This window comes from Leguminivora glycinivorella, chromosome Z (genome assembly GCF_023078275.1).
Source record: "Leguminivora glycinivorella isolate SPB_JAAS2020 chromosome Z, LegGlyc_1.1, whole genome shotgun sequence".
Classification (NCBI taxonomy): domain Eukaryota; kingdom Metazoa; phylum Arthropoda; class Insecta; order Lepidoptera; family Tortricidae; genus Leguminivora; species Leguminivora glycinivorella.
In genome coordinates, this window is record NC_062998.1 from 44607373 (window position 1) to 44634603 (window position 27231).

The following is a 27231-nucleotide window of genomic DNA, read 5'->3' on the forward strand; positions in this document are numbered from 1 at the left end:
CCTAATACCTCTCAGTCAATCGTCCTTACAAATACGGCTCCAATTTAATTAAAGTTAACTTCATAAAAGGGCATAAACGCAGGAACAACAATAAAACTCCCTAGTGTACGGGCTGACATATCACTGGAGTATTTTGCATAATGTATGGAGTAAGGGGAAAACTATTAAGGCTCACGCACCCTCCGAGCCTGATAGTTGTTTAACAGTGCTCGAGTGAGGCCCCGGCTCCCTCAGTACCCTCTATTCGCATACATTAGACGCGACTAAATTAAAAGTGTGAACGATTCAGCGTCCCCTGTCTTTGGCCCCCTGCGAAAAGCGTGATAATAAAATGAAAAGTATTATGATACCCCCATATGGAGCGCTGGTTCGAGATAACTGAATAAAACAGCTTATTTTCCCCCTCTTTTTGGATAACGGATACTAGTGGAGGTATATTTACAAACAATGGCGCTAAGCGAAGACGGAGTTGAACGATATAAAATAAACGCAGGCTTGAACGATTTTAAACTATACATGGTGTCACAAAAATAGGAATCCATTTAGGAACATATTCTGTATTGTGTTCTGGCAGGCAAGTACGGTCGCGCAATAAATGATAAAACATGTTTTATTCTTTATCCTGATGCTTAATGTTTTATCATTTATCGCGCGACCATGCTTGCCTGCCTGATTAGGAAAATATCTGATTGAAAATTAAGTTCATGACTTTTACATTTTCATAATCAGTAACAATATTTTTTTTATAGGGCTCTATGTCAACCAGCACTCCACGTATAAAAGTCATAATTTACGCGTTTTTTTTTCTTAATCATCAGATCAGAACACTATACCAAATATGCCTTTAAGCGGTATCTACTATTTTTGTTACACCCTGTAGGTACGTATCGCAAAAGTTTTTGCCGGCAATTATTGAAACGGTTTAAATTTTAAAGTTAGCATTTGCGCGAGACCGTTTAAGTTCATTGTGCCTTTTACCATATTATAATTAGGTGTAATTTTCAAGTGTGGAACATTTTCTTGTTCTTAAACACAGCATTCGGGCACACGAAACCGGGCACTATTACTAACCCCGAACCTTGGAGTAATTGCCGGTAACAGAATGTTTTAACACCCTCGTATCTGCCGCTCTGAGAGGATTCATTACTCTCAATTGAAACGGTAAGCATTTGTGTCCTGAGACTTATTATTCCACTCTCCTGTTCTAGTTATACCATATTCTCTCCAAACTTGTAATAAAAGAGTTCTTTATTATGATTGTGATTTGAAAATCACGGGGGTTTTTCTGAGCCTTGGTGATTTATCGATACTCCGGATTAATTTCAACAGTACATTGATTAGTCATTGTTTTGACGACACTTCTGGATGAGATTAGCCCAGGACCGGGATGAGTGGCGTACACGAAGGGAGGCCTATGCTCAGCAGTGGGCGATTAATGGCTGAAATGATGATGATGATGATGATTTGACGACACGTTAAATAAGTAAACATTACCTTTGACATTAACGCATTGATTGTCTTAAGAGGTATCTCTTAAATTAACGTGAATAACATACATACATAAACTCACGCCTGTGTTCCTAAGAGGGGTAGGTAGAGCACAAGATACTGTTTAAGTTTTCTTGCCATTTTTAGCAGCTATGGGGATGAAAGTAATCAATATGGGTTAAAAAAACTAACGACCACAATCTACGAATTGAAATGAAGCCTGTCAATAAGTGTATAATGCCATAAACTGCGATAGTAATAAATTAATTGACTATTACTCTGCACTAACGCAGTTTTATTTATACTAATGGATGCCTAGTCTACACTTAGACTTGGCAAATAGGACAATAAATACAATTTCAGGTAAGTAAACCCAACATATCCCCCGCTAAGGACGCAAGCACTTATTAGCATTTTAAATGAGGTGTTAGTAGGCATTGTAAGGTAATAACTTAATTATTGCACTAGGTCGTTAATTCTGCTTGTTTAAAGCTTCTAAGGGACTAATTGGCTAGGAATTATATTTACATTCATTTTTCATATTTAGTTCCATGACTCAAATGCCTGTCAAGTCAATTTGACGCTCTGGGCTCTTTTGGTTGTTTTATTGACTATTTAACTAGTAAAACTTAAAACTTGCTGGTGGTCTGGTGCAATAATAACCAATCTCAATGAAAACTAATTACCCTACATTTTACCAGTTACTTCTTATAGATATTTCATCGAATACAAAAATAACTTTCCTTTAAAATAAGCTTTGAATCTTCGTAGTTTAGTTCCGCCACTCATAGCTTTGTAGTTTGTACGGAACGCTTAAAAACTGTTATTTAAATTAGATAACACAATTAAATTCTTTCTGTCCTATTTATAAAAGGTATAATAATTTAATTACAGCTCTAGGATAATCACAATCTAGAGCAATCGTTTGCAAATTAACTAAGATGTGATTTACATCTGGCAGTTTCTGTGTCGTACATGGGCATTGCGTACCTCTGTAGTTATCTGTTTAGGGCCATCGCACACAAGAGTCCCCCATGCGTCGGCATGAGCCGGCGTAGCCGAAGTGCCAATCGTTGACGCTACGTGACGATCGTTGCAGTCTGCCTCTGTCGCACCACTACAGAAGAGCATAAAGAGAGACAGCTACAAAACGCTTAATTTTTTTTTTTAAATACTACGTCGTGGCAAACAAGTATACGGTCCGCCTGATGTAAAGCGGTCACCGTAACCTATGGACGCCTGCAACTCAAACAGTGTCACATGCGCGTTGCCACCCCATTAGAAACTTGTACACTCCCTTTTGCTGTGTTAAGTACAGTACACAGCAAAAAGGAGTGTACAAGTTCCAAGGAGAGTTCGGGTTGCCGACGACTCAAAGGACAATAGACGGAACAAGTTAGTTCTGTAAGTCCTCCCGTCATCAGCACACCGCACCCTCGTTGAGCTCTGGCAGCCTTACTCACCGGCAGGAACACAACACTATGAGTAGGGTCTAGTGCTATTTGGCTGCGGTCTTCTGTAAGGCGGAGGTACTTCCCCAGTTGGGCTCTGCTCTAGATTCGAGCGAGACGATATCCGCTGTGCTGTGCCCTACCACACAAAGCGGAATATCATGCGCTATGCCCTACCTCCTTCCTTAATATGAAGGGTAAGCGATTGTGACGTTGTTTAGCGACACCGCGCACCGTTTATCAACACTATTTTCCATAACGCCCGACTGAGAGCCGAGCCGACGCACAAAAGACGCTAGTGTGGAGTCACTCTTAGGTTCTAACAATTATATATTCTGTGGTATTGGTTATAAAACCGTCTATCAGTATACATGTCATACTTGAAATGGAAAAAATGTAGGTATGTTGCTAATTGGGTGTAAACTAACGTTGAATACTGATAAAAATGTTGATGTGACAGAACTATGTTGTCAACGTAGTTAGCTAACAAGAAAAGTTTTAAATGTAACTTTACGGGTTGTTTTCAGATAAGGCACCATACATAAAAAAGTTTAACGATGGGAGTAGCCTCCCAGTATTATGACATATTAAAAATGGTTAGGCATGTAATGTATAAAATACTTGAGTATTAATACCTATTTAAATTCAACTTTTAGGTATTCATCGCGACAGAGTTAAGGTATAGACACTTTTCTGTACAATATTATAAATTGAGTTATTGATATATATTATATAATAATTTAATTAAAAATATATATACAAATTGTATGGGAAAACTGTTTGCCACCAACGTGGTAGGTATTTAAAGAAAATATCGATTTGTGGATTTTCTAGTTGGCATTTTTTTTGGTTCCATACAAGTTTTTGATCCTTTTTTCCAAAATCTGTAAACGCCAATTTTCGCCATTTTCAAATTCAAAAATCGAAGGAAGGTTTTCTAATACCATTGCAGCACGGGATCTGGTAGCTGCCATTACCTACTGACCCGCTATCAAAATAGGGTGTATTTTGATATAAATAAATAAATATTACAGGACATTCTTACACAGCTTGACTGAGTGTACATAGTCCTATTACGTCGAGCTTACCTGAGATGGTATGTATATATTTTTCACAAAAGAAAATAAATAAATAAATCATGTAATTTAAATCTTTTTACCTTGATATCAACAATTTATTTCATATAGTGAAATAAAAAAAAATCATACCCACCTAAATAATTACAACCCAAATAATATCAAAGAATAATGGTCCCTGTAAAATCGACATTAGTGTAACTTCCACACGCATCAGATCATTATAATTATTCATTTTTCCGCCGAGGGACGTGACGTCAAAGCGCATTGTGCGCGCCCCACAGCATCAGAGACAAATTCACTTCCGCAACTCTTTGGTGCCGCCAGAGATAAAAATTACCCCAGAGCTGCCATTGGCATTGCGTAAGAGATTTATTACTGTGAGCCTATTTGGCGCATCTGAAGAATTTTATATAGATTACTTTAAGAATTATATAGTGTATACCTAGTTAAGTGATACCATTTGTATGTACGCGCTTTGAAAATAGATGTATTTATCAATTTCATGTATAGATTGACTATAAAATAGATACTGATAGGAATGGTTATCGAAAGCAAATCACCGTTCATAATTTCTTCTGCGTACCTATGTAGGTATATAAATTGATTTAAAAAAAGTGTTCCTAGATTCATGTCTTAATAGAGACCCTGTGGCCCGTTTCTCGAAAGGTACAAGCCTTGTATTACAAGTGTGTTTCCATGGAAATCCATATGATTTGACAGTTAGCACACTTGAAATACAAGGCTTGTACCTATCGAGAAACGGGCCCCAGACATGATTCTGTATGACAATACAAAATTAAATATAAAACGTTAAAACGACATGATCTAATATAGGTAGGTACTTATTTGAAACTGAAGATATATATGTACGTATTTTTTTATTCATATTAAAATATAACATTTTATCGTTACGAAAGCAATAAAAGTAAGATGTAATAAAAACTTACAATTACAAAATTATAGGAACACACAAAATGAGTATCAAAACCCTTAAGAACCAGTTTAATAATAGTCATCAGTCACTTCGCGGATCCCTAAAAAGTGCGTCTTTGGGGCTGACTGTGGTGCGCTAACCAAGAGTGATGACTGTCTCGCCCCCAACATTAGCCAGCACGCGCCGACACCTCCAACATATATATTATGATGTATGTTCACGACTACCATCTAATGGGGATGTTAGAACCTCGCGAAATATACGCGTGTAATGAAAATTACTACTCTGATTTAATAACGTAGGTACCTATTTTTTTTCGAATTAATATAAACTGCGAAACAAAGAAAATTCAAGTAAAAAATATCTCATTAGACACTTAGATTTGCTCTTTGTAATTTATTACTGCTCATGACTAGGATCTCTGATGGGGATGTTGGAATGGAAGCTCGCGAAATACACCCGTGCGATGAAAAATTACTACTGATATTTCGGCGTTGTCGCCACTTCCATCAGGTGCGAGGCCAGTTTATAATAAAAAAAACCGGTCAAGTGCGAGTCGGACTCGCTCACCGAGGGTTCCGTACAAACTTTCAATAGTTGAATCATCAAAATGTTATTCATAGAACCACAGATTTGACTAAATCCCTCAAGACTCAATTTCCCACATAACAAGTAATATTTTAATATACAATTTTATTGTTAGACAACGTCCAAATAAAATCAAGACTATTCGACTTCAATAGTTTACGACTTACGACATGTCGCAAGGACGCTCCTGAACCGACCTCATTATATCAGGAAAAACGCGATGTAGGAAATGAGCGTTCAACGTACAGCGACATCTATCGGCAAATTGAGTGAACTAATGCGCGCGAGTTAGTATGGAAGATGATTTTTATGGAATAATTGTTTATTGCGTGAACCGATTTTAACCATTTTGCTTCTATTTGAAAGCAGGTAGTTTCATTGTTATTTTGTTAAAAAATACAGGTACAATAAACACCCGCAAGGGTGTTGAAATTGAAAATGTAAATCTGAAAGGTTTTTTTATAAATAAATAAAAAAGTTTCAAGATACGTGTACGATTTTATTTTTCCTGTAATATTCATTTTAATAGCTATGTTTGGTGAAAATTTCATAAATTATGTTGGTAAACTTCGGAGATAGAGGGGGGGGGGGGGGTTGATATGTACAATTTGAGCTCTTTCTAACGATACCCCACTTGACCTAGTTACTCGAAATTTTCAGTTTGCCCCCCTTTCATTTTGGCCATTTTCTATCATTTATATTAATTAATTAAAAAAAAATACTTTCAACTTGTAGAGGTCCACAATGTTTATAACTATTGCAAATTTCATATCGATAGCATAAGTAGTTCTCGAGATATTTAACAATGTGACAGACAGACAGAGTCGCACCATAAGTGCGTTTTCACATTATCCGATCCGATATCGGATGTCGGACCGATATCCCATACATTACAGGCGCCATCTTGGATTTTTCTATTGAAATCCTTCCGACATCCGATATCGGATCGGATAATGTGAAAACGGACTAAGGGTTCCTGTTGTACCTTTTTGGTACGGAACCCTAAAAATAGCGTTTTATTTAAATTAAAATTGCATAACTAATACAAAAAAAATCAAGAAAATAAACTTACAATAGACACTTTTTAGATTTGCTGTTCATGTTATGTATTACCAATACCACGACTAGGGTTTAAAAGGGATGTTATAACCTCGAGAAATATAATTAGTCGTGTAATGAAACTTACTAATGTGATTTAACCAAATTTATTTTTTTACATGAAAGGTCCAAATTACTATACTCATAAAGCGAGAAATTAAGATTTCAACATTTTTGAGCAATTGAGCGGCTAAGATAAGGTACCCATAATAGATAATTTTATATTTAGTGTATTAAAAAAAATACCCCGAAATACCCATAAGTCTCATAACGATCATTATTATCTTACTTTATTGGTATTCTATGCTTTTGGCACTGCACATTGTAAATTTTCAGTCTAAGAAGGTAGGTACTAAATAATACATGTGTATGATAAAATTGATAAATATGTACCTATCGATTTATAATTGATTTGCATTCTTGTAATCTCGGTAACTGAAAGCATTTTATAACGTCTTATTATTCAAGTATTTATAGAAATAATTATTAATACAAGAAAAGATAGTCACAATACACTTTTGGATTAACTTTTTGTATTTCGAGTGTGGAATTGTGGATTGACAAATGCCACCAGACATGTTGAAAAAAAAGAGCAGATGTGTTAGAATTAGATAAGCTGAGTGAGGGTAGGAAGGTGCCAATGTTGATATTAAATCGAGTTCTCATTGGTGGACATGGGGTACGGAAGAACGCATATCTCTTTGACATATACAAATATACTCGTGCATCATGCAATTGAATAATATGTTAGTAGGAGTAAAAGTTAAAATGCACTGCAATGTGTTATACTTTACGTACAGATAATTATGTAACGAAAAGTGATTAAGAATAACTAATGTTTGCTAGTTAAAATCACGTTAAAAATCGCTGTAACGTGGATGCCAAAATTGCCAACCAAGTAGACCGTGTTAAAGTCACCGTCACAATCTCAAAGCACAGTCGACACCTTATGGCTATATGGTTACATAAATAGACTATTCTCTCACCCAAAACGGGTAATTAAAATATATACACTGTTAATTAACCATTCCATCTATCTTCAGTCAATAAACAATCTTTTATTCGCAGTTAACACGATGCAATTTACTAACCCTTAAAGCAGCCTGTTTTTAAAATGCGCTCTATTTTCCATGTAACACGGCTACACTTTCAATTAAACAAAAGAGCAAAGATACGTTGAAATCCGGAATCCCCTTTTTCCGTAACACTGGGTCTAACAAGGTATTAATCAATTCTCTACAGGGTTCGCGAGTCAGATAGACTCATTACGGGACCCCAAATAAATATAAACAGACGCGAAGGGGCTGCCCCCACTATTTAACCGTATTCACACGCACGAGAAGATCCATAAATAAAAGCCAACTAGACGACCCTAGCCGCGGAAATCGGTGGAGGGTTCTGTAAAAAACAAAACGTTCAATGGAAAAATGTTAAAAAGGAACTCGAGAAATGCGCCATTTTACTGTAGATCCTGAATTCCCGAACTTACTTATGCATGTGGGAGTTTATAACAAAATTAACAAACTGAATAGCAGCTTCATAAATTTTGAAATCCTACATTAGGAATAATTTTATATTAAAAACCATTATTTAAATAAAAAAAGAACATAATTGCAAAATATGGACTAACTCATAATAATTCTATAATAACAGCAGTGTAAAACCATAATATATATGACATATTTTGCAATTCCATCGCGGTAAGTAGGTACCTACCTCGCACGCGAAATAACCCTTTAAGCCCCTCAGTTAATGGCCCCGGGATTAATCTATGCCGCTCAAATCGAACCCTAAAAGAGTGATCGGTGGTTCATAAATAAGGCTCGTTTATTTCATTGCATTAACTGGTGATAAGTTATTTGACGGTTCATAAACTTTTGCCCCGCTGGTGGCTGGAAGCCGCTTACTGAGTACCGGTCCTATAGCCAAAAGTGCAATCGTTGACGCCGGATGCGCAACTGGCTCTGCCGCGGACCGCGGAATACGGAAGAGCGATAGAGAGACTATAAGTACTTGTCAAGGATCGTACTGTTGGCTACTGGCCCTGACCGGAGCGAGCCTCAGGCTAGGCGCCTCTGTGCCCCGCTCGGCTGCCAAATCGCCTACACTCCATCATCCCGCACTCCGGTTTCCTGGCTACTGTTTGCAGTTAAAGGCTCGATACTTGGGTGTCGTGTAGCGCCATTTTCTGCTTCATAAACTGTGTCTGTTAGTTTAGGGGCCAAGTTTGGTGATTGGATTATGTTATGGCGCGGATGTACCGTTATGGTTAGTTTATCGCTCGCTGTATGCTCTGTTGGGTGATATCTTTCGTTGGAAGAGCCGTGGAGCCCAAGAATTGCGATGACGGCTTCGTTAGGAAATATTGAGAGATTTTTTTTTTATTTTTTTATTTTGTCGATACGTTAACATGACATTACAGTGAGCTAATACGCCATGAAACTTAAATAACATATAACAACGTATAAAATTAGAAAGGTACAATCAATATAACACTAAGTACCTCACAGCCGCCCATCGCCATGCAATCAGATCGCACTCGGGTGTTGACGCCAAGAGCGCATTCAGTAGTGAGAGAGCACGCAGTAGTGGAGAGTTCCTTCGCGACACAGTTCGCGCAGCCGGCACCGCTAAAAGAACGCGTCGCCGAGGCCTGAGATCTATTCTGGAGACTCCCGGAACATACAGTCGCACGAGGCGGCTAACTAGTTCCGGGCAATCTGACTCTCCGCGCAGCACTCGACACGCAGTACCTAACAAACTAAAGGTCATTCTGACTTCCAATGAATTGTATCCAAGGGTTCCCAAGAGGTACTTGGTTGGATACAAAAGCGGGTAGTACCCATACATTTTTTTGTACAAAAACCTTAGGAAAGCTTTTTGCACTTTCTCGAGCATTAAAGAGTATGTGGATTCATACGGTAGCCATACAATCGACGAAGCCTCTAATTTGCTTCTAACCAAAGCGTTATACACGAGCTTGATGGCCAGTGGATCGTTAAACTCCCGCATGTTACGGACTACAAACCCTAGTCTTCGATAGCAGTCGGCCACAAGAGACACTATGTGCTCGTGGAACGTGAGACGCGTATCGAAGACCACGCCTAGATCTTTAACTGAAAATACTCTATTTATAGTCTCTGATCCCAGAAAGTACTGCGCAAGTATTGGAGCCTGTGAGCGGCTGAAAGTACAGACACAACATTTGGCAGAATTGAAAAGAAGCCTGTTTTCCATACTCCACTGATACACCAGGTTGATGTCCGCTTGCAACGATTCACAGTCAGTTCCTTGCTCCACCCCGTAAACTAACTTTAAATCGTCGGCGTAAAGGAGACATTGAGATGACTTCAGAACTGACTGGAGATCATTAATCATGATTCCGAACAGGAATGGTCCCAGTATGGAGCCCTGGCTGACGCCCGATCGCGTATGGTATGGAGCCGATACAAAGCAACCATGTCGGATAAATTGCTGTCGATCACGTAGATAACTTGCAAATAATTTTAGCAATCCAGTAGAAAAACCAATACGGCTTAACTTTTCCAGCAATACATCATTATCTACGCGATCGAAAGCCTTTCTAAAATCAAGATACAGCACATCAACCTGTATACCTCTATCAAGGTGTTCCGAAATGCTATCGACTAAAATCAGAAGATTCGTGTTTACAGAGCGATTCGGCCTAAAACCGTGCTGCGCATCACACAGAAAAGGTCTAGTCTGTACTGACAGAGTTTTATGGAGTATGGACTCAAACAATTTGGCCAGCGTAGGAAGAACAGCTATTGGCCTGTAATTCTCCACCACAGTAAGATCACTCCCCTTAGGAATCGGCCTTACTCTAGAAACTTTCCACTGATGCGGGTAACACCCAGAACCGAGAGCCAAGTTGAAAATAAAATGCAAAGGAATCTTAAGACTCTCTGCACATCCTTTCAAAATATACGCCGGTACGTTATCGGGCCCAACTGAGGACTTAGACTTCATCCGTTTAATGCCTGTTACCACCTCTTCCATTGATATGGACGTAATGTGAATGAGGTTAGCATCAGGAGTTTGATTTCCACTCCATTGCTTGCTCGGGTCCAGATTGGGTATGTCAGGCAAGAAAACCTCTGAAAAATAGTCGGCAAAAGCCCTAGCAACCTTACTTCCAGTGTATTTTTGGCCACCAGACTCTATACTAGAGACAAAACCACCCTTTGTCTTCAGACTGTCAAGATGTTGCCAAAACGCACGGGGATTTTCTCTTAGTCTACTCTGAATTCGGTCGAGGTAATCTTCATAAGCCGACGCTATACGTTTCTTCACTTTGGACCTCAAATTCGAGAACTCGTTGTAAACGTCTTTATTTTTAGTGGCTTTCCACTTTTTGTGAAGCTCGCCTTTTCGTTTAAGGTCACTGATCAACTCTGAAGTGTACCAAACGGGATAACGTCTACTTGGTTTCGCCGGTCGATTTCGTTTCGGTATACAGAGATCAAAAACCTCATACAATTTTTTGTACAATATATCGACCGCCTGTTCGACATTCACAGAGCTTAGAACTTCCTCCCAACAGGCCGCCGAGATTAACTCATATAGAAGCGCATAGTTACCTTTGGGAAAGTTCCAATCCTGCTGCTTGTCTACATTACCAGGTTCCAGGCGTTCGGTTGGAGCTCGACCTGTGATACCATCCATTGGAACCGATATCTCCAGAGGAGGATGGTATGCGTCTGGCCTTGGGACCAGGCCTCCATCCAGCATCTCTAGTACCACACAAGTAGGAATGCGCTCCGACATCAGCACAACATCTAGAGAGATGGTTTTCTTGAAGCTGCTCACACAGTTGATGTTTTTAAATCTATATCTCTTGCACTAATACTTGGTGTCTTTAAAAATAAAAACGAATCAAAAACTATTAACTCCAACATCACACTACATCATTTTAAAGGTAGGCTCAGTGGAGCGCAGAGCCAGGAGGATGATTGGCGACAAGAAGCTAACGGCCAAGCTACATACAGTCTTTGGCCCATCGGCGGAAAGTCGCTAGTCTGTCGGTGTTTTACAGGTTGCACTTCGGGGAGTGTGCTCAAGAGCTACACGAGCTTATTCCACCGTCCCCATTCTGCCATCGGACTCTTAGACGCACGGCCGGTCTCCATCCTTACTTGGTGGATATTCCACGAATCCGCACGAAGCGCTTTGCTTCTTCTTTTCTTTTGCGCACTGCCAAGGAGTGGAATTCCTTGCCGGTGGCTATATTTCCGAGCTCATATAACCCGGCAACCTTCAAATCAAGAGTGAATAGGCATCTTCTGGGCGAGCTCACTCCATCGTAGGCCACGTCTTTGCCTTTGGCTAGTCTGTGGTCAAGAGTAAGCCCATTTATAATTAAAAAAAAAGGAAAATTAAAAATTGTTAGCTTTGTACTAAATATTATCATTAACTATTTCAGTAGTAAATACATGCATGGGCACCCTGAATTACATATAAAAAGAAAAATTTTAGTTAAAATTTCAACGGTCCCAGATTCACATTGAAGCTCCATAATAAAAACAAGTTACTTAGGTAGCTCTTATGTAGAGTCTAGTAATATTATTCATTCATACAATAAAAATAACGAGTGTATGAATCAACGTATTAGCAAAATCTGAAAGTGAATTGTTGCAAGTGGAAAAAAGATGACTCTAAGTGGATAAAAGAGCGCGTACAAACGAAAAAGTCATTTCATGCCGTGCGGTGGAGACGCCGTCGAGGGTCCGGCGTCATTCTCGAGCCTGTGTGTATGGCATTAAAAGGGATATTTGTAAAGCAAGAGACGACGTGGCTAAGTTCAATAAAGCTTTCCCCCAAATAAGCCATAAAACGAGCGGGTGCGGGCGCGGGCGCGGGCGCTGCTCCACTCCACCTATACTGCCGTTCCAATTATTTGTTTGTGGAGGCACAATAATTTTATTTTACGTTTTATTTAACATTTATTTCGTTACGGCAATTTCACGGGTATCAAAGAATTGCTAGATTGTGATTTAAACGGAATTGGTTATTTTCCACTTGGTAGAACGTTGACGCCGCCATCGAGTTGATATTATTTTATTGGGCATGATATTGTGTTCTTAATCAATGCACTAACAACACGCATTATTAAAATGAACGATTGCTCATAATTGCAATTTGCTTTGCTTGCAGTCAGTCACGATAAAATAGCTTTTGCCAGACTTGTTTCTTTATTACATACCTTTTTATTGCTCCTTTTACTTGCTTAATATTTTCAAATCACGAATGATTTTACACGGTGAGCTACTTTTAGCTACCTAGTTTAAATCATTAAAATAAAGAGCTTAACTTATTTATATTGACCACCACAGTAATGTATCTCCTTTTTTTATTCCATCAAGCATCCAGACAACGTTGATTATTTTGGAAGTTTAATTCAAACGCGAATTAGCATGTCGTAAATGAGTTCCCATAAATAAATAAACAATAAAGCGGGATTAAACAAGTCGCGCGCCGCGGCAGTGTGCGGTCACGTTTAAGTGCCGAACTGGATCGATCGGCCTCGTAACTCAATGATCGTAAACAGCAATGATATCAATTAGAGGCCGGCCGATAAACCTCCACTTTAATTAGGAGAACAAACAACAGACTGTCTTTAATGAGCCGCGTGGGGAAACGTAATTAGGGGAGATCAATTATTGAGCCTCCGTGATTGATTCGGTGCGGCTCACCCGCGGCCGCGACCGCAGCCGAGCATCTCTCTCTCCGAGACGTCACACTAAGCGAGTACTCGCTATATGTTAATGAATCCATCAAAAACTTAACGCGGCCAAATTGAATCCATCTGAATACGAATTAATAAGTCAAATTGAATACGGCCCATAAGAGTTTCCGGGGTGGTCGTATAACGCATTTATCTGATGCCCCGCTAATAGCCGAGGGTAAAATGCAGCTGTGAAGCTTGACGTATAAATTACTTATAAAATAGGGACATTAAAAACCATTTAGAGCAATAACTATTCTACAATGAACATTCTAATAAATAAAGTGAATAATTTATATGTATTATTTTGATAGTGGAGAGGTGTCGGATAATGGTGGGGGGAGGGAGGACAAAGCGCCCCCGGAGCGCTTTTGTCGCGGCCTCCCTGGCCGTGACATCTGTCCGAGTTTACAATAACCCGCAAAAAACTCGCAACTTACTGTGGAGCTGAGCAATCGCACTAAGGTTCGCGGGCGAGCGCGCCGAGCGGCCCGAGCTCCGCTCGCGCACCGTTGTGACACTACTAGATAGATGCGAGAACGTCTTCATTCATCTATTGTTACCGTTGACTTATCATTTATTCCCCAAACTGTAGCCGAGCCCCGGTGGTCGTGCGATTAAGGAACGGTGTCATAATATTATAAACGGCGTTAACTTTGTCGTTTCACGGTAATTTTGCCCTTTTTTTCTACATGACACGTCAGCAGGCCTAGCACATGATGGCCGCGGGAGTATGTCGCCGCGAGATAGACTACCTGTCCTTATGTCATTAATACAATTAGACAAAGACGTGTCATCTATCTCGCGGCGACATACTCCCGCGGCCATCATGTGCTAGGCCTGCTGATGGGTTTAAAAATAATCCTGTTTACAGGGATGCAGCTTTCGAAATGTAGTTTATCTTTGATTTCTATTAAAAGTAAATTGACATGTTTCGTTATTTGGCACTGTGAATTACACGTGAGTATCTACTCTACCTAACCTAACAGGGTAGGAGGTAGGTATATCTTAATTAAAACTAGCATTGCCAACTTCAAGATACTTTGTTTGAATCTGGGCAAGAGTGTTTAATTAAGTATTTATTTTGATAACTATAGGTATTTTTGACATTAATTTCGATAGTGAAATTGCCATATCCACTTATATGAAACTAACTGCTCGTTCCAGTCGCTAGTAGTTAATAAAAAAAATTGATAGCTACAGGTACAACCTACTGACTAATATCACATTTACTAACTTATACAGACACAATCTACAACGTCACTTTGTTAAGTTTATAACCCGTAGACCACTATATTGAGATCCTTTTGAAATATCGTCATTAAGTAAGTTAATCTCCAACTCAACATGGGGATGGGAGCGCGGTAATCGTCTTAGATAACATAATTAACTCGTTACTTCATTTCAGAGATTGGCTTTATCTAATTGGTTGGATTATTTTGTCAAAGACAGGCCAATTCAAACGAACACAGACATGAGACACGATATCTTAATGACTTCTAGTTGTGCGTATCACACGCGCTATAATAGCTCCGGGCAGGCACGAGCGAAATGCACTGTACTTGAGTGATATCCTTCGGAAATAATATCAGTATAGGTTCGAATTGGCGTGATAGTGTGATTGTGGCTACGATGTGAAGCAGTAACAGGTTGGTTTATATTGAGAGTGTATTTTGTTCCTAGTCATACCCGACGAGGCCAATGGTTGCCCCTATGACAGTTCTTTTTGATGAAGCAGCTGTGACGAAAAGTGCTGTGTAGATTTTTTTTAAGTACATTATATAATGGATGTAGATGAATGAACCATTTAAGTAAAATACGAAGGCTTCAAAAACATTATTGCTTTCTCTTTTTAGTTAAGCCTATGTAAAAGCTACTCGTAGTGGAGAACTTAGTTAGAACTAGCTTATTTTTACGCGCCTGTCTACGGTCGTTTCTGTGTTACAAGCTTATACGCGCATTACCTTTCCTAATATTTATGGGCAGCACGAGTATACGCTCGTCTACGTTCTACTAATAAGCTCTAAAGTCTAAACATTAGATGACACCTTTATTGTCTGCTAATGAGTTTAAAATCTACCATTTAAAGCTGCTTATTTACATGACCATCTACTAAATATTTTAAGTATTTAAATAAAAATCGGTAAACTAAACTTTTTTTCGTTTTATTGTCTTGACCAAAAGTAATAGTAAACTTCCTGTGCGGTTCGTCACTAATTTATCACCGTTTGACCGCCGAGTCGTGTGTATGTCGTGTCCGTTATAGTAGGCATTATAATGGTGTTGTAAAACTTTAATTAACCTTTCGGTTCATTAGTCTGATTACAAAGAATTGGCGTACAATTCGCGTTTTATGTATTTATGGAGGTAAAACATAAAAACGAGGTTGTTCTACACGAAACATGAAGCGATATTTACAATTTCTAGCCGCGCTTGTGATGTTGTCAAAACGTGAGTCTAAAGAAAAAATAAAATAAATAAACTTTATTTATTTATTTAGTAATGGTCTCTAGGTACTAAATTATAAACTGAAATAATTAAATAATAAAAACGATGAAGTCCACTGGTGACGAAGCCGGGAATCGAACCCGGATCTTTAGTTAAAGGGGCTAAAGTAACCTCTACACCACCTCGACCGCCTGACCGTCTCTATACTAAATGTCAATTAGTAAGGCACTACATATCAACCTGATCTACTCGTTTGTTGTCTCGTCTCGTAAACCTTGCTGTGCCCAGGCTGTACCCTAAAAAACAAATTAAAATAAAAACAATATAATCTAGTTAAAACTATCTCATGTTTCATCGGCACCGTGTTTTTATTCATCTAATTTTTTATTCAGCTAATGCTCAGCTCGTCGGGTGAGTCGGACGGACAAAAATTACACTTAGCATCACGTTTTTTTCACTTCCGGTCAGATAACGAACTGAATAAGCACCTTTATGCTGTTAAATGGTCACAAGTATTTATATGACGACCGATGCACATCGGATATTAATGTTAAGGACACTGTTTTCAATTTTGAATGTTAGTTTATTTGCGTTTTTGTAATGTAGATTGTCGAAGTAGGGACAAATCAAATTATTTTATTATATATTTTTTGACTTGTTATTTTGGAGACCCGGCTTCGCCACCGGTGTGCTTGATCGCTTCTTCTTTAGTGTATGGTATATTTAATTTTATAATTATGCTGTCTTGGAGATGTGTCTTACGCCGTGGCTTGCGTGGGCGACGGCGATGCGACGCATACGAAATCAAACCTTATCGATATGGAAGTATGAGACGCGACGGCGACGGTCGCGCGACCGTCGCCCACGCAAGACACGGCGTGAGTGTAAGTACAGATACGGCCTAAAGACGATGGTCAACTCAGCGAAAAAGTCGCTTGCAGCGAAGTTGAGCACCATCTATGCGTTCTTTGTATAATTATGCTATTATTCCTATACACGAACCTTACTGGTATATTTAGCTGTCACTAGATGGCGTTGGCGTCATTGAATACAGTCATTTAACATAATATTCATTTGCCCGAATCTAACTTGCCCGAATTTCATTTGCCCGAATGATTTGCTTACCATAAAAATCATATGACATACTCGTTGTTTATCCGAATATTACCTTCCATAATCATACAATGCCATACTATTTGTTAGCCATATTATTAAGTGCAATAATATGGTTTCATAGAATATTCAAACGCCATATGCAATCATTGCCATATTAATTGTTGCTCATATTATTACCTAACCTAACCTACTTTCTGATAGCAGTTTCATTTTCCAGGGGTCACAGTTCTAACCTAACCTAACCTACTTTTCCAGCAGTTTCATTCTCCAGGGGGTCACAGTTCTAACCTAACCTAACCTACTTTCTGATAGCAGTTTCATTTTCCAGGGGGTCGCAGTTCTAACCTAACCTAACCTACTGTCTGATAGTATTTTCATTTTCCGGGGTTCACAGTTCTAACCTAACCTAACCTACTTTTCAAGCAGTTTCCTTTTCCAGAGGTTCACAGTTCTAACCTAACCTAACCTACTTTCTGATAGCAGTTTCATTTTCCAGGGGGTCACAGTTCTAACCTAACCTAACCTACTTTCTGATAGCAGTTTCATTCTCTAGTCCTTCTAGTACCTATTATAGTAGTTTTCGATTCTGCTAAAGCACATTATGGAAATTGACTTTTCTGGACGCTAATTTGTATGACAAATGATGGTATGGAATGTGGTAATTACGGATTTCGATGATTCTGACAAATGACATTATGGAAACTGACTTTATGGGAAACAAAGTTTCTGGCACTAGATTAATATAGTAAACAATGATTATGGCATAAGATGTTATGAGAAACAATATTATGATTGTTGAATAGGATGGCAAATAAAATTATGGCAAATGAAATTCTGGCAAATGGGGGTATCCCAAGTACATAGGTATACCTACAATTTTTTTTTGGTGAATCTTATTCAACAATAACAACCAGTTAGATACCAGACAGGACTCTGACAACCCTAATAAAAGGAAACGTAAAAAATCAGCTAAGTACTAACATGTCGGGCCAGTCGGGCCACGCATAACAGAGTTCCGTTCCGTACCTTCATGGGTATATATGTAGGTATATTTATGCACAAAAAAGCCGGCAACGCCTGTAAGGAAGGAAAAATCCAACTCCTCTGGTATTACAGGTATTCATCGGCAGCGGTAATAGCTTACCACCAGGCGAGCCGTCTACTTGTAAATTCACCTACAGTCACTGCATCTGGCCCTAAGTTCAACGTTGCAAATAATTTAATAATTTGGGGTTTTAAACGTTTGGTTCGTCCGGCCATGTCTAATTACGTATTATTTACTTAATTAAATATCATTAAGTCAATCGCTAACAGTTGTAACAAAGAGTATACATAATTTTTTAATTAAATTTAAGTTGTTCCTTTTACGGAAAGGACGCAATGAAAACTACTGTACATAGAGATTTTACCTACTGGAGAGGAACCCATGTGTTCATATACTTCATATATAAACCCAATAAACCTATTTTTTCAATTATTTACATGAGTACCACCCCAAACAGACACGAGCCGGTTCGGACGGAGGCCGATCAGCCGGCGACTGCACTAACCACGCAATTAGCACACTTCCTCCGAGACGCGTCCAGATCTTTTCTCTGAAGATTGATCGCGATGCCTTCGCTCGGAACCGGTCACAATATCCTTCGCTTCCGCCACAGACAAAGGGTCATAACTAACACATTTCCTCCCGCCGCCCAGACCGCTGACTAACGCCACAACCTATGACCCCGCAAATGATCGAGTGAATTATCGCATCACCGCGGTCAAGATACTGCCCATGATAGTGTTGGAAGTGTATTCAAACAATAGTAAATACATTTAGCTAGGGTATTGTTTGATTTATAGTAGAAGCGTGTAGGTAATTTATAAGAGTGCCGGCGGACGGGGGGCCAGCGCCGCGGCGGGACGCCGGGAAATCGGGGAAAAGCCAGAGATTTATTAGCAGCGAGCCGGCGGCTGACCGCACGGCCGCTGTTTGCCCAGTCATTAAAGTCGGCAAGTAAACGCTTAGTGCGAAGATGAGTATATTTGCGGAGCAATTAACGCTTTCGAGGTGAGACGAGGGTTCGACCGCGACTGTTTATAAAATGTCATTGTCACTGATAGAACTGCGGCGTATCGATTTGCAAACACGCAGTGTATTTCTAGCGCTAAGTCGCTCATCTAGCACTTAGACGGTATCGCCACAATGCCGGCCGGTAGATAAGCGTGGTACAGAAGTACCCCACCTACGTCATATCGCCGAGTCAACAAGCGGGTGTCAATCACGGCGAGGCGGTGCCTTACAACATTTTATCGCTTGTCACATAATCTAAGTATAACGAATTTGTGTCAAATCGTCGATAGACCCACTGATAAGCCCACCCATTTTCATCGGCAACGCCATTGCCTCATACATTATATACCTCTACCGCGTGTGATACGCCGAGATTAAAAAAATTACATATGTAAGTCTGTGAGTTATGCATTTATCAGTATCTCTCGTGTATCATACTTACTAACAAGGTGCCGTGAGTTCGACCTGTAAAATTTTGGGATTCAAAACTAGTGAAAAGTTAAGTATGTAGGTTGTAGCAATAGCAGTTACTTAAAATTACACAACGGCTAATGGCTTCAAACGAAGTTTAATAGACACAACTTTTGACCCGAATTAGGAATATTAACACAATAATAGTGTGGTTAGCGAGTTTAAAAATAATTAAGACGATGTCAATAAAAGTATTTTAACTTGATTAAAAGTTAGTCTAATAACCATATCGCTACAAGTATTTTGTACTCTCAGAATAACGTGATAATATTTTCGAAGCGGTATTTATTTCTTTATTAGTGGGTACAACCAGTGTTGCCAGATGGGTTTGACGTTCCGTTACGCACACTTCTTAAAAATAGTACGCCAGTTCAAGTTTGGGTACACGAAAATGACAAAAATCAAAATGTATAGTCTACCAAGAAATACATACATATATAACTCATGATAAAAATTGGTTGTCTGTAGAGTCGGTTTACGGACGGTAGTTTAACGTGATAACGTCAAACATTACAGTAGTATAGACAGGGGCGGTCAGAGTATAGCAAAAGGGGCCCGATTCTGGGACTTTTTTCACGTTTTTTTGTTCTTATTTGAAAGAATGCATTAAAATAAGCATCTTTTATAAATTAAAGTTTTTAAAACCTGCTATTTTAGGAGTTAGAGTGGTGCAAAGTTGCAAAATTTTCCCGTAGCATTACTAAGGCGCCAGAGACAGAAAGCGATATCGACGGAGCCCCGCTTACGCAGGGCTCCTATTCTGTGCAGTTTGGCCTTCGGCCGTTTGAAGATACCTAACGAACCTAACCTATACCTATATAAAAGTCATCATTTTGTATCCTAGACCGTTTGCTAGACACGCGTTAATTTTTTTAAAGTGCTAGTGCCATTTACTAATCTTAGAACCCTAATATCTCAGTAAATATTAAAGGAAAAGAAAAAGTTTATATAACAAAACATCCTTATTTAAACGTGTTCTATATATTATGATTTATCACTATTAACATAGATTATATTAGTAAAAAAAATCATCGAAAATTTTCTAAGTCTCTGGCGCCTTAGTAACTACTATGGGAACATTCGCAACTTCGTACCTACTGCTCTAACTCCTAAATAAGTAGGTTTTTCAAGCAACTTCATTCTATAAAAGTTGCTTATTTTAATGCAATCTTTCATGTTTTTAAATTACAAACACTCAAAAATAATAAATGAAAATTTTTAACAAACATTTTTTAAGTTCTAAAATCGGGCCCCTTTTGCTTATACCCCAACCGTCCATACACAAACCACTTGCTCTTGCTTGGTGGCCTTGAGGAACGGGACAATGACGTCATCTTTTTCGTGCATGCAGCCCGTAGTAACGGTTATTAGACGTTATCACGTCAAAAAAATATCTTTTCATAAAGAGATTGCAAAGAAAGTAATACAGCCATTTGCGTTTGTTTTTAGTAAAAGGTACCACTTTATCGATAAGGTTAGTTTATAGACGAATCTTTATGGCATTAGCGCCTTGTTGGCAACCGGAAAAACGGTAAGGCTCCTCTACATATTCGCGCAAAATGGGCCAACAAACGGGACGCAGCTTTTTTTAAAGGAGGACGCAGCAGTTAGAGGGAGTTCGCAATACTGATATCTCGCTCTGTTGTATAGCTGCGTCCCGTATGTTGGCCTGTGCTGGGCTAATATGAAGAGGGGCACGTACGTTTTACTAGAACAAACACATATTATATTAGAGACAGGTCAGTAATTTATTAGATAATACTTATAAAACACATTTATGATTGACTTTTGTTCGGCTTTATTAGTTCATATATTTCTATGTAGATAGCTTTTAAGCAATAAAACCACTTTTCCTTGGGGTGAAAACTATATGAATCCATATTACCTCCATATCCATAGTACATGTATTACGCGGTGAAAATTTTCTTTGTTTCTCCGCAGATAACATCGACCTAATTACCTATATTAATACTTACAATTGATCCTTTCTTGATCGATGAAACTAAAACTCACTTTCAAATTATTCAAGAAAACAAGCCGTAAGCCCGGTAAGCCGCCAAAGAAAAGAAAACGACTTTATGCCGCCATGGCACATACAATCATAATATAATCACCGTATAGACAAACTAAATCAAACCGTAAGGTGTAACGAACATGTTCGATATTGCATTGACTAATCGATTAGATTTGATGATACTTTAACGTCATTAACGTCAACTTCTCTTGATTTCATCTTGATTTGTGTCATATTTGTGTATTGCCGCACTTGGATGCACAGTACAGATAATCTATAGAAGTATGGGTGCGTTCCTAAATAATATTAATCGGAAAAGTTAAAATGATTTGTTCTTTTCAAGAGGAGTAGTAGGTAACAGTTGATAAATTATAAAATAGTACGCAAAACGGCTGGTGAGTACGCGGGTACACACGACGATAAAATAGTACGCCGTGCGTACCGATGCGTACCCATATGGCAACGCTGGGTACAACTACATCCATTATGATATTAGTATCAACAACACCTCTTATCTATGACGCCGCGCAATCTAGATACCTTATCCATTTATAGAATATATCGATAAATACTAACATATTTGAGTACCGGGACATCATGGCCGGCAGCGCACACATGTGCAACTGATGCCACATTTAGTCTACCTTAAACAAAGTAGCTAGATATCAATCGATCACGTTATTTGTGAGCGGAGTGCTCCGCTTTCCCATCCTAAGTTAATTAGGAAAGAAATAAAATACAACAAGAGCATTAGTCAGCCTGTGAAGATGCAGTGACTAATTGATCGGCAATAGAGTGGGTAATGCTGCATCTACATATGTTGCCAGTACCACCACAAGCCACTCGCACATTCACAAATCGGACGTTTTACGGACTGTCCAAAAGCACTTTAACGATAATATGCAATCGGGCACAGCAATTTCCGTTAAGCGAAATGGCTTTTGCGTATTCATGTTTCAATAGGCTTAAAGTAGATGTTTATAGCTGATTAGAACACTTTTTATGGACTCATTCTTCAAGCAGCATGGGGTCACCTTAACATAAGTTCGTATTTCCGTTATAAGTATTCCAACGATGTAATACGGCGATAAAAATATTAATATTTATGCTTAAGCTTGCAACAAAATTATGGCAAATTATTATTTTGACGTAAACTCAACTTGGTCTAATCGATGCATTATAATTAAAAATGTCTATAAATAATTAGTTACCAAAGGGTCGATTCTATACTTTATGCTTAGATACATAACATTAAGTTATACCTAAAGTTATTGAGGTCCACTAGCGAAGACTTGAAACAATAATACCTACTTGTGGCATTGTGTCCTAAAACTTGGTAAGTATATGTAAAGTAAGTAAAGTAACACAGGAATTTCAGTTTAAACAATTTACTACCTACCAACTATTTATTGATAATAGCAAGAACTATTAAATACTGGACTGACAAAGCCCATACAAAAAAGCGTACCCCTGAAATGTAAGGGCCTTTTAGGCTTAAAACTAGATGACGATGTTCGCAGCCTGGAAGTGGCCAAAATCATATTTTCGTAAATATTTTTGCGTGTTTTTATTTTTTATAAGAACAAATGACATATTTCTTTACTTTAATATCATGATATCACGTCAATACACATTTTGAAAAATATAAATTTGTAGGCATCATCAGTGTAGTTATGATAGTATTTAATAGGTGGCGCTAAAAAAATCGAGGTATGATTCTTAGTATGAAGATTATAAATCCTATATAAATAATCCTTGATAACAGTGTGCCACATTTCGCGAAACAGAAAAGCTCACATATCTACACTTTGCGTTATAGGTATAACATAATTTAAACTTTTACTCTCACTCTACCTATACCATATTCATAATCATGGCTACCATACTCATATCTGTTATTGTCATACTCGCATTCATACCCATACACATACCTTAGGTACACATACGCGTATTTGTAACAACAGCAAAAACTAATTTAGTAATTATATTGGGTTGGTAAGAAAGTAATGAGCGATTGATTGAATTCCACATAAAATTTTTGAGAGAGTTCTAAAATCTTCTATGGTCGAAAGTATATAAAGGGCGAGTCGCACAGTTTCTCGTCAGTCATTCACTAGCTGTCGCCGAGCTAATATAAGGAAGAAAATGGACGAATTAAAAGTGCATGTAAGGCATTGCTTACTATATGAATTTCAGTCTGGCCATTCAGCCGCCGAAGCAGTGCGTAATATATGTCAGCGTGTTGCTCCTGAAGTTGTGTCTGAGGCTACGGCGAAACGATGGTTCCAGCGGTTTCGTAACCTAAGTCTGGTCGACCGGTGAAGATTGATGTAGCCAAATTAAAAACCTCAATTGAAGGAGATCCGAGGCTAACGAGTCGTACTCTTGCTACCGAGTTAGGCTGCTCTCATGTCACCATAGAAACACATTTACACGAGTTGGGAAAAAACTACAAATACAGTGTTTGGATACCACACGAACTTGATAGAGATCAACTAAACCGCCGTGCCGATATCTGCATACAACTTCTGTCTTTTCGCCGCACATTCAACTGGTTGGACCATCTTATCACTGGAGATGAAAAATGGGTCTTATATATAAATCACACACGCAAACGTCAGTGGCTAGCTCCAAACGAAAAAGGAATAGAGGCACCAAAAACAGAGCCTCACCCGAAAAAAGTTATGCTGTCCGTTTGGTGGGATATTCATGGTATTATTCACTGGGAACTCCTACCAAGTGGAATGACTGTTACCGCATCGGTATACTGTAATAAGCTTGAAAATTTAAACCAAAAAATCTGTCAGAATCGTCCACAACATGCTAAAGTATTTTTCTTACACGACAATGCTCGCCCACACATTGCAAGTGACTCGGCTAAAGCTATTGGAGCTAGGTTGGAAAGTGATACCTCATCCACCGTACTCTCCAGACTTGGCACCTACGGATTACGCATTGTTCAGATCGCTAAGCAATGCCTTGAATGAAAAAAAGTTCGATGATCAAGCCCATCTACGACAGTACATAGCTGAGTTTTTTGAATCTAAACCTAAGAACTTCTTCGCCGATGCTATTCATTCTTTACCAGAACGATGGAGACAAGTAGTAGATAACGAAGGCGGTTATATTTTTGATAAATGATTAAAATAATAAATTAAATAAAAATTACAATATTGGTTATGATTCGCTCATTACTTTCTTACCAACCCAATAGTTAAAATAACTTAGAATTAAACGCAATATTTTTATATATTGATTTAAACTAACACAATCTTCACTCACATTATTAAATTAAAACGGGACTTAATCGCGTAAAACTTACGTTTATACTTAATCCGACATTTCGGACGTGACTATTAGTCACTTTTACGCTAGGGTTGCCACTTTGCCTACTTACAACACTCACGACATCGGATAGTATGTGACCGGAAGTTTTCTCACGTTTGCACTTGCTAATCACCGGATTCCACGAAGATGAAATGAAATCCCGTGCCCTTCATTTTGATTGAAATTACGATGTTTCCTGATTTCAATCACTTCACGTACTTTACTGCTATAGTAAAGACGTCCGAAGGTCTCAAATTACCTTAAATGTATTAAATATTATCTTATGTCGATCCGGGTATTATGTATTTGTCTAGGTACGCACATTGCCTGCTACCTATTGACGGCGTCTAGAGCCGTAGAATTTACCTTCTTAAGACACGATAAGAATATTTAGTCATTAGTGACAGCAATTATGAGCATGGTCTATTATTATTTAATTGACAGAGTGTTGAAAGAACCATTGATAATATTTTACCTAGCTATTTATAAAGTGTGACAATAGTTATTTGTTTTACAAGGGGGCAAAGTTGTCGTTTAACCGCACGTGCCAATATTGAACCGCGAAGTGGAATCTTGAGCGTTGCGAGGGTATCAAGGCACGAAGGTTAAACAAACTTTGCCACCGAGTGAAACATAACATTTTTCCCCACACCAACACGGACAAAATACTGACTATAAGACATCAAAATAAATAAAATCCATCATGGTTAGAGCCGACGTAGCTTTATTTGACGTTCATATGCGCATTGTAATATTTGTAATATGCCTACTTGAAAAATAAATATTTCATTTTCATTTTCATTTCATCAGTCAGCTTAAGACATGAAGTTAAAATAAGTATGAAATTACTTTGCACTCTTGTGGATAAAATGCAATTTTGCTATCTGTTTTTGAATAGCAAAGAGAGCCTTTACCAGTTAGAGTGGTGAAAATTAATATGTATGTATTGTACATTTATTTACGTATCTACGCTAAATACATTTTTGCACTCGTTATATATGTTCTGTAAAAATAACACTTTCGGTTCAGTGATTTAAGTTCACGAAACGAAAATGAAACGCATGCATGCATGAAATAAAAAATACCTTAAATTTCCAAATTCACGTCTGTCCCGTATCAATTCAAATGACTCCCAAGGCGCATTAGGCCGCCAACTATCGCCGAGGGGCGGTAACGGCGACTTTATAGCAACTTAAAACAGTAGTCGAAAAGTGACAATAGTGGTAAGTAAGTGTATATCGTACGGCGGGTAATTAGGTCGGAGTTAATGCGCAGTGATTAATGAACAAATCGGGCAACAAGCCGACCACCCACGGGGAGTAGACGGCTTAATAAGACCCTCATTAACACCTTAATGGCTATTCTCAATTCGCCTGATTCCTCTTCAGATTTGTTTATTTTTTCCTTCTCGGTCCAGCCCGTCGCTCGCGCACATCCCGTCTCGCTCCATCGCCCTTCTTTATTGAATTTCTGCTCTCCTTTTTCTAAACTTATTCTCTTTGACTTAAGATTAGTGACTTATTTAAATTGGCATTTTGTTACGTTTTTACAGTCGGCCTGGGCCGTTGCTCGTTTTTTCCCCGCTTATCTAACTTTTAATTTAATCGCGATGTCTAATGAAACGGCCGTGAAACTTTTTTTTGCAATTGTCCTTTAGATGAGGACCGTATCTGTTTACTTTAGTTAAGATCTGCATTATAAGCGCGGCCGGGTAAACGTTTTCGTTTATTCAAATGTACTAAAAGGAAAGTATAATTCTAATGCTTTGATGATACCTCCGCGGGCGAGACCTAGACGTTTTGCATGTTTAATAACGTGGGACGGTTTGTTTCGCCAAATGGTTCGATTGAAACTAATGCCTCACGCGAGACGAATATTTTCACGCCACACTTCATCTTGCGATGATCGTACTCGTGTGATTTTGCTCGTGTTGTAGTCACAGCATCCGAGAATAACTAGTTGAGTTTTCAATATTGCACTTCTAATATGTGTCGGGTAAGATATATCGTGGAGCTTCACTTTCTACGAACATCTGGGAATAATAACAATTCTGTTTAAGTATTTACATACGTATTTATATAATTTTGTACCGAACATATCATCTAAAATGTAGATTACTTATTATGTGTAATTATAAGCAGTCAGATTTTTTTTATGGATACCTACTTTTTAACTAGATTCTTTTCTATCCATTAACATAAGTACTTATGCTATGTATTTTTAAAAGCACTCAATCGGTCTTACAAGAACAAAAATGTACAATATCTATTCTAAACATAAAGGGCAGATGCGCTTTCACGAGTAGCAGTTAATTTGGAATGTCGCCGTCATATGTCTATCAGGCGGCCATAACGCAATATGGGGATGGGGTGCTCCAAGATTTCCGTTCGCAATAAAGCGGGCACATGCCGACGAA

The 27231-nt window shown here is 38.6% G+C and overlaps 1 protein-coding gene across 4 annotated transcripts in view; it reads right to left on the reverse strand.

The window, feature by feature from the left end:
* The window catches only part of LOC125240810 (homeobox protein araucan), a 157875-nt gene that overhangs the window by 18740 nt on the left and 111904 nt on the right, over window positions 1–27231 (reverse strand). Inside the window, exon 1 of one of the 4 annotated variants that reach the window (XM_048148932.1) lies at window positions 2479–2634. The exons of the other annotated variants lie outside the window; for them this stretch is intronic. Within the exon in view, the coding sequence (XP_048004889.1) occupies window positions 2479–2619 (141 nt within the window). The 5' untranslated portion in view covers window positions 2620–2634. Of the gene's footprint in view, window positions 1–2478; window positions 2635–27231 lie in introns of those variants that run through there. 4 annotated transcript variants of the gene reach the window in all.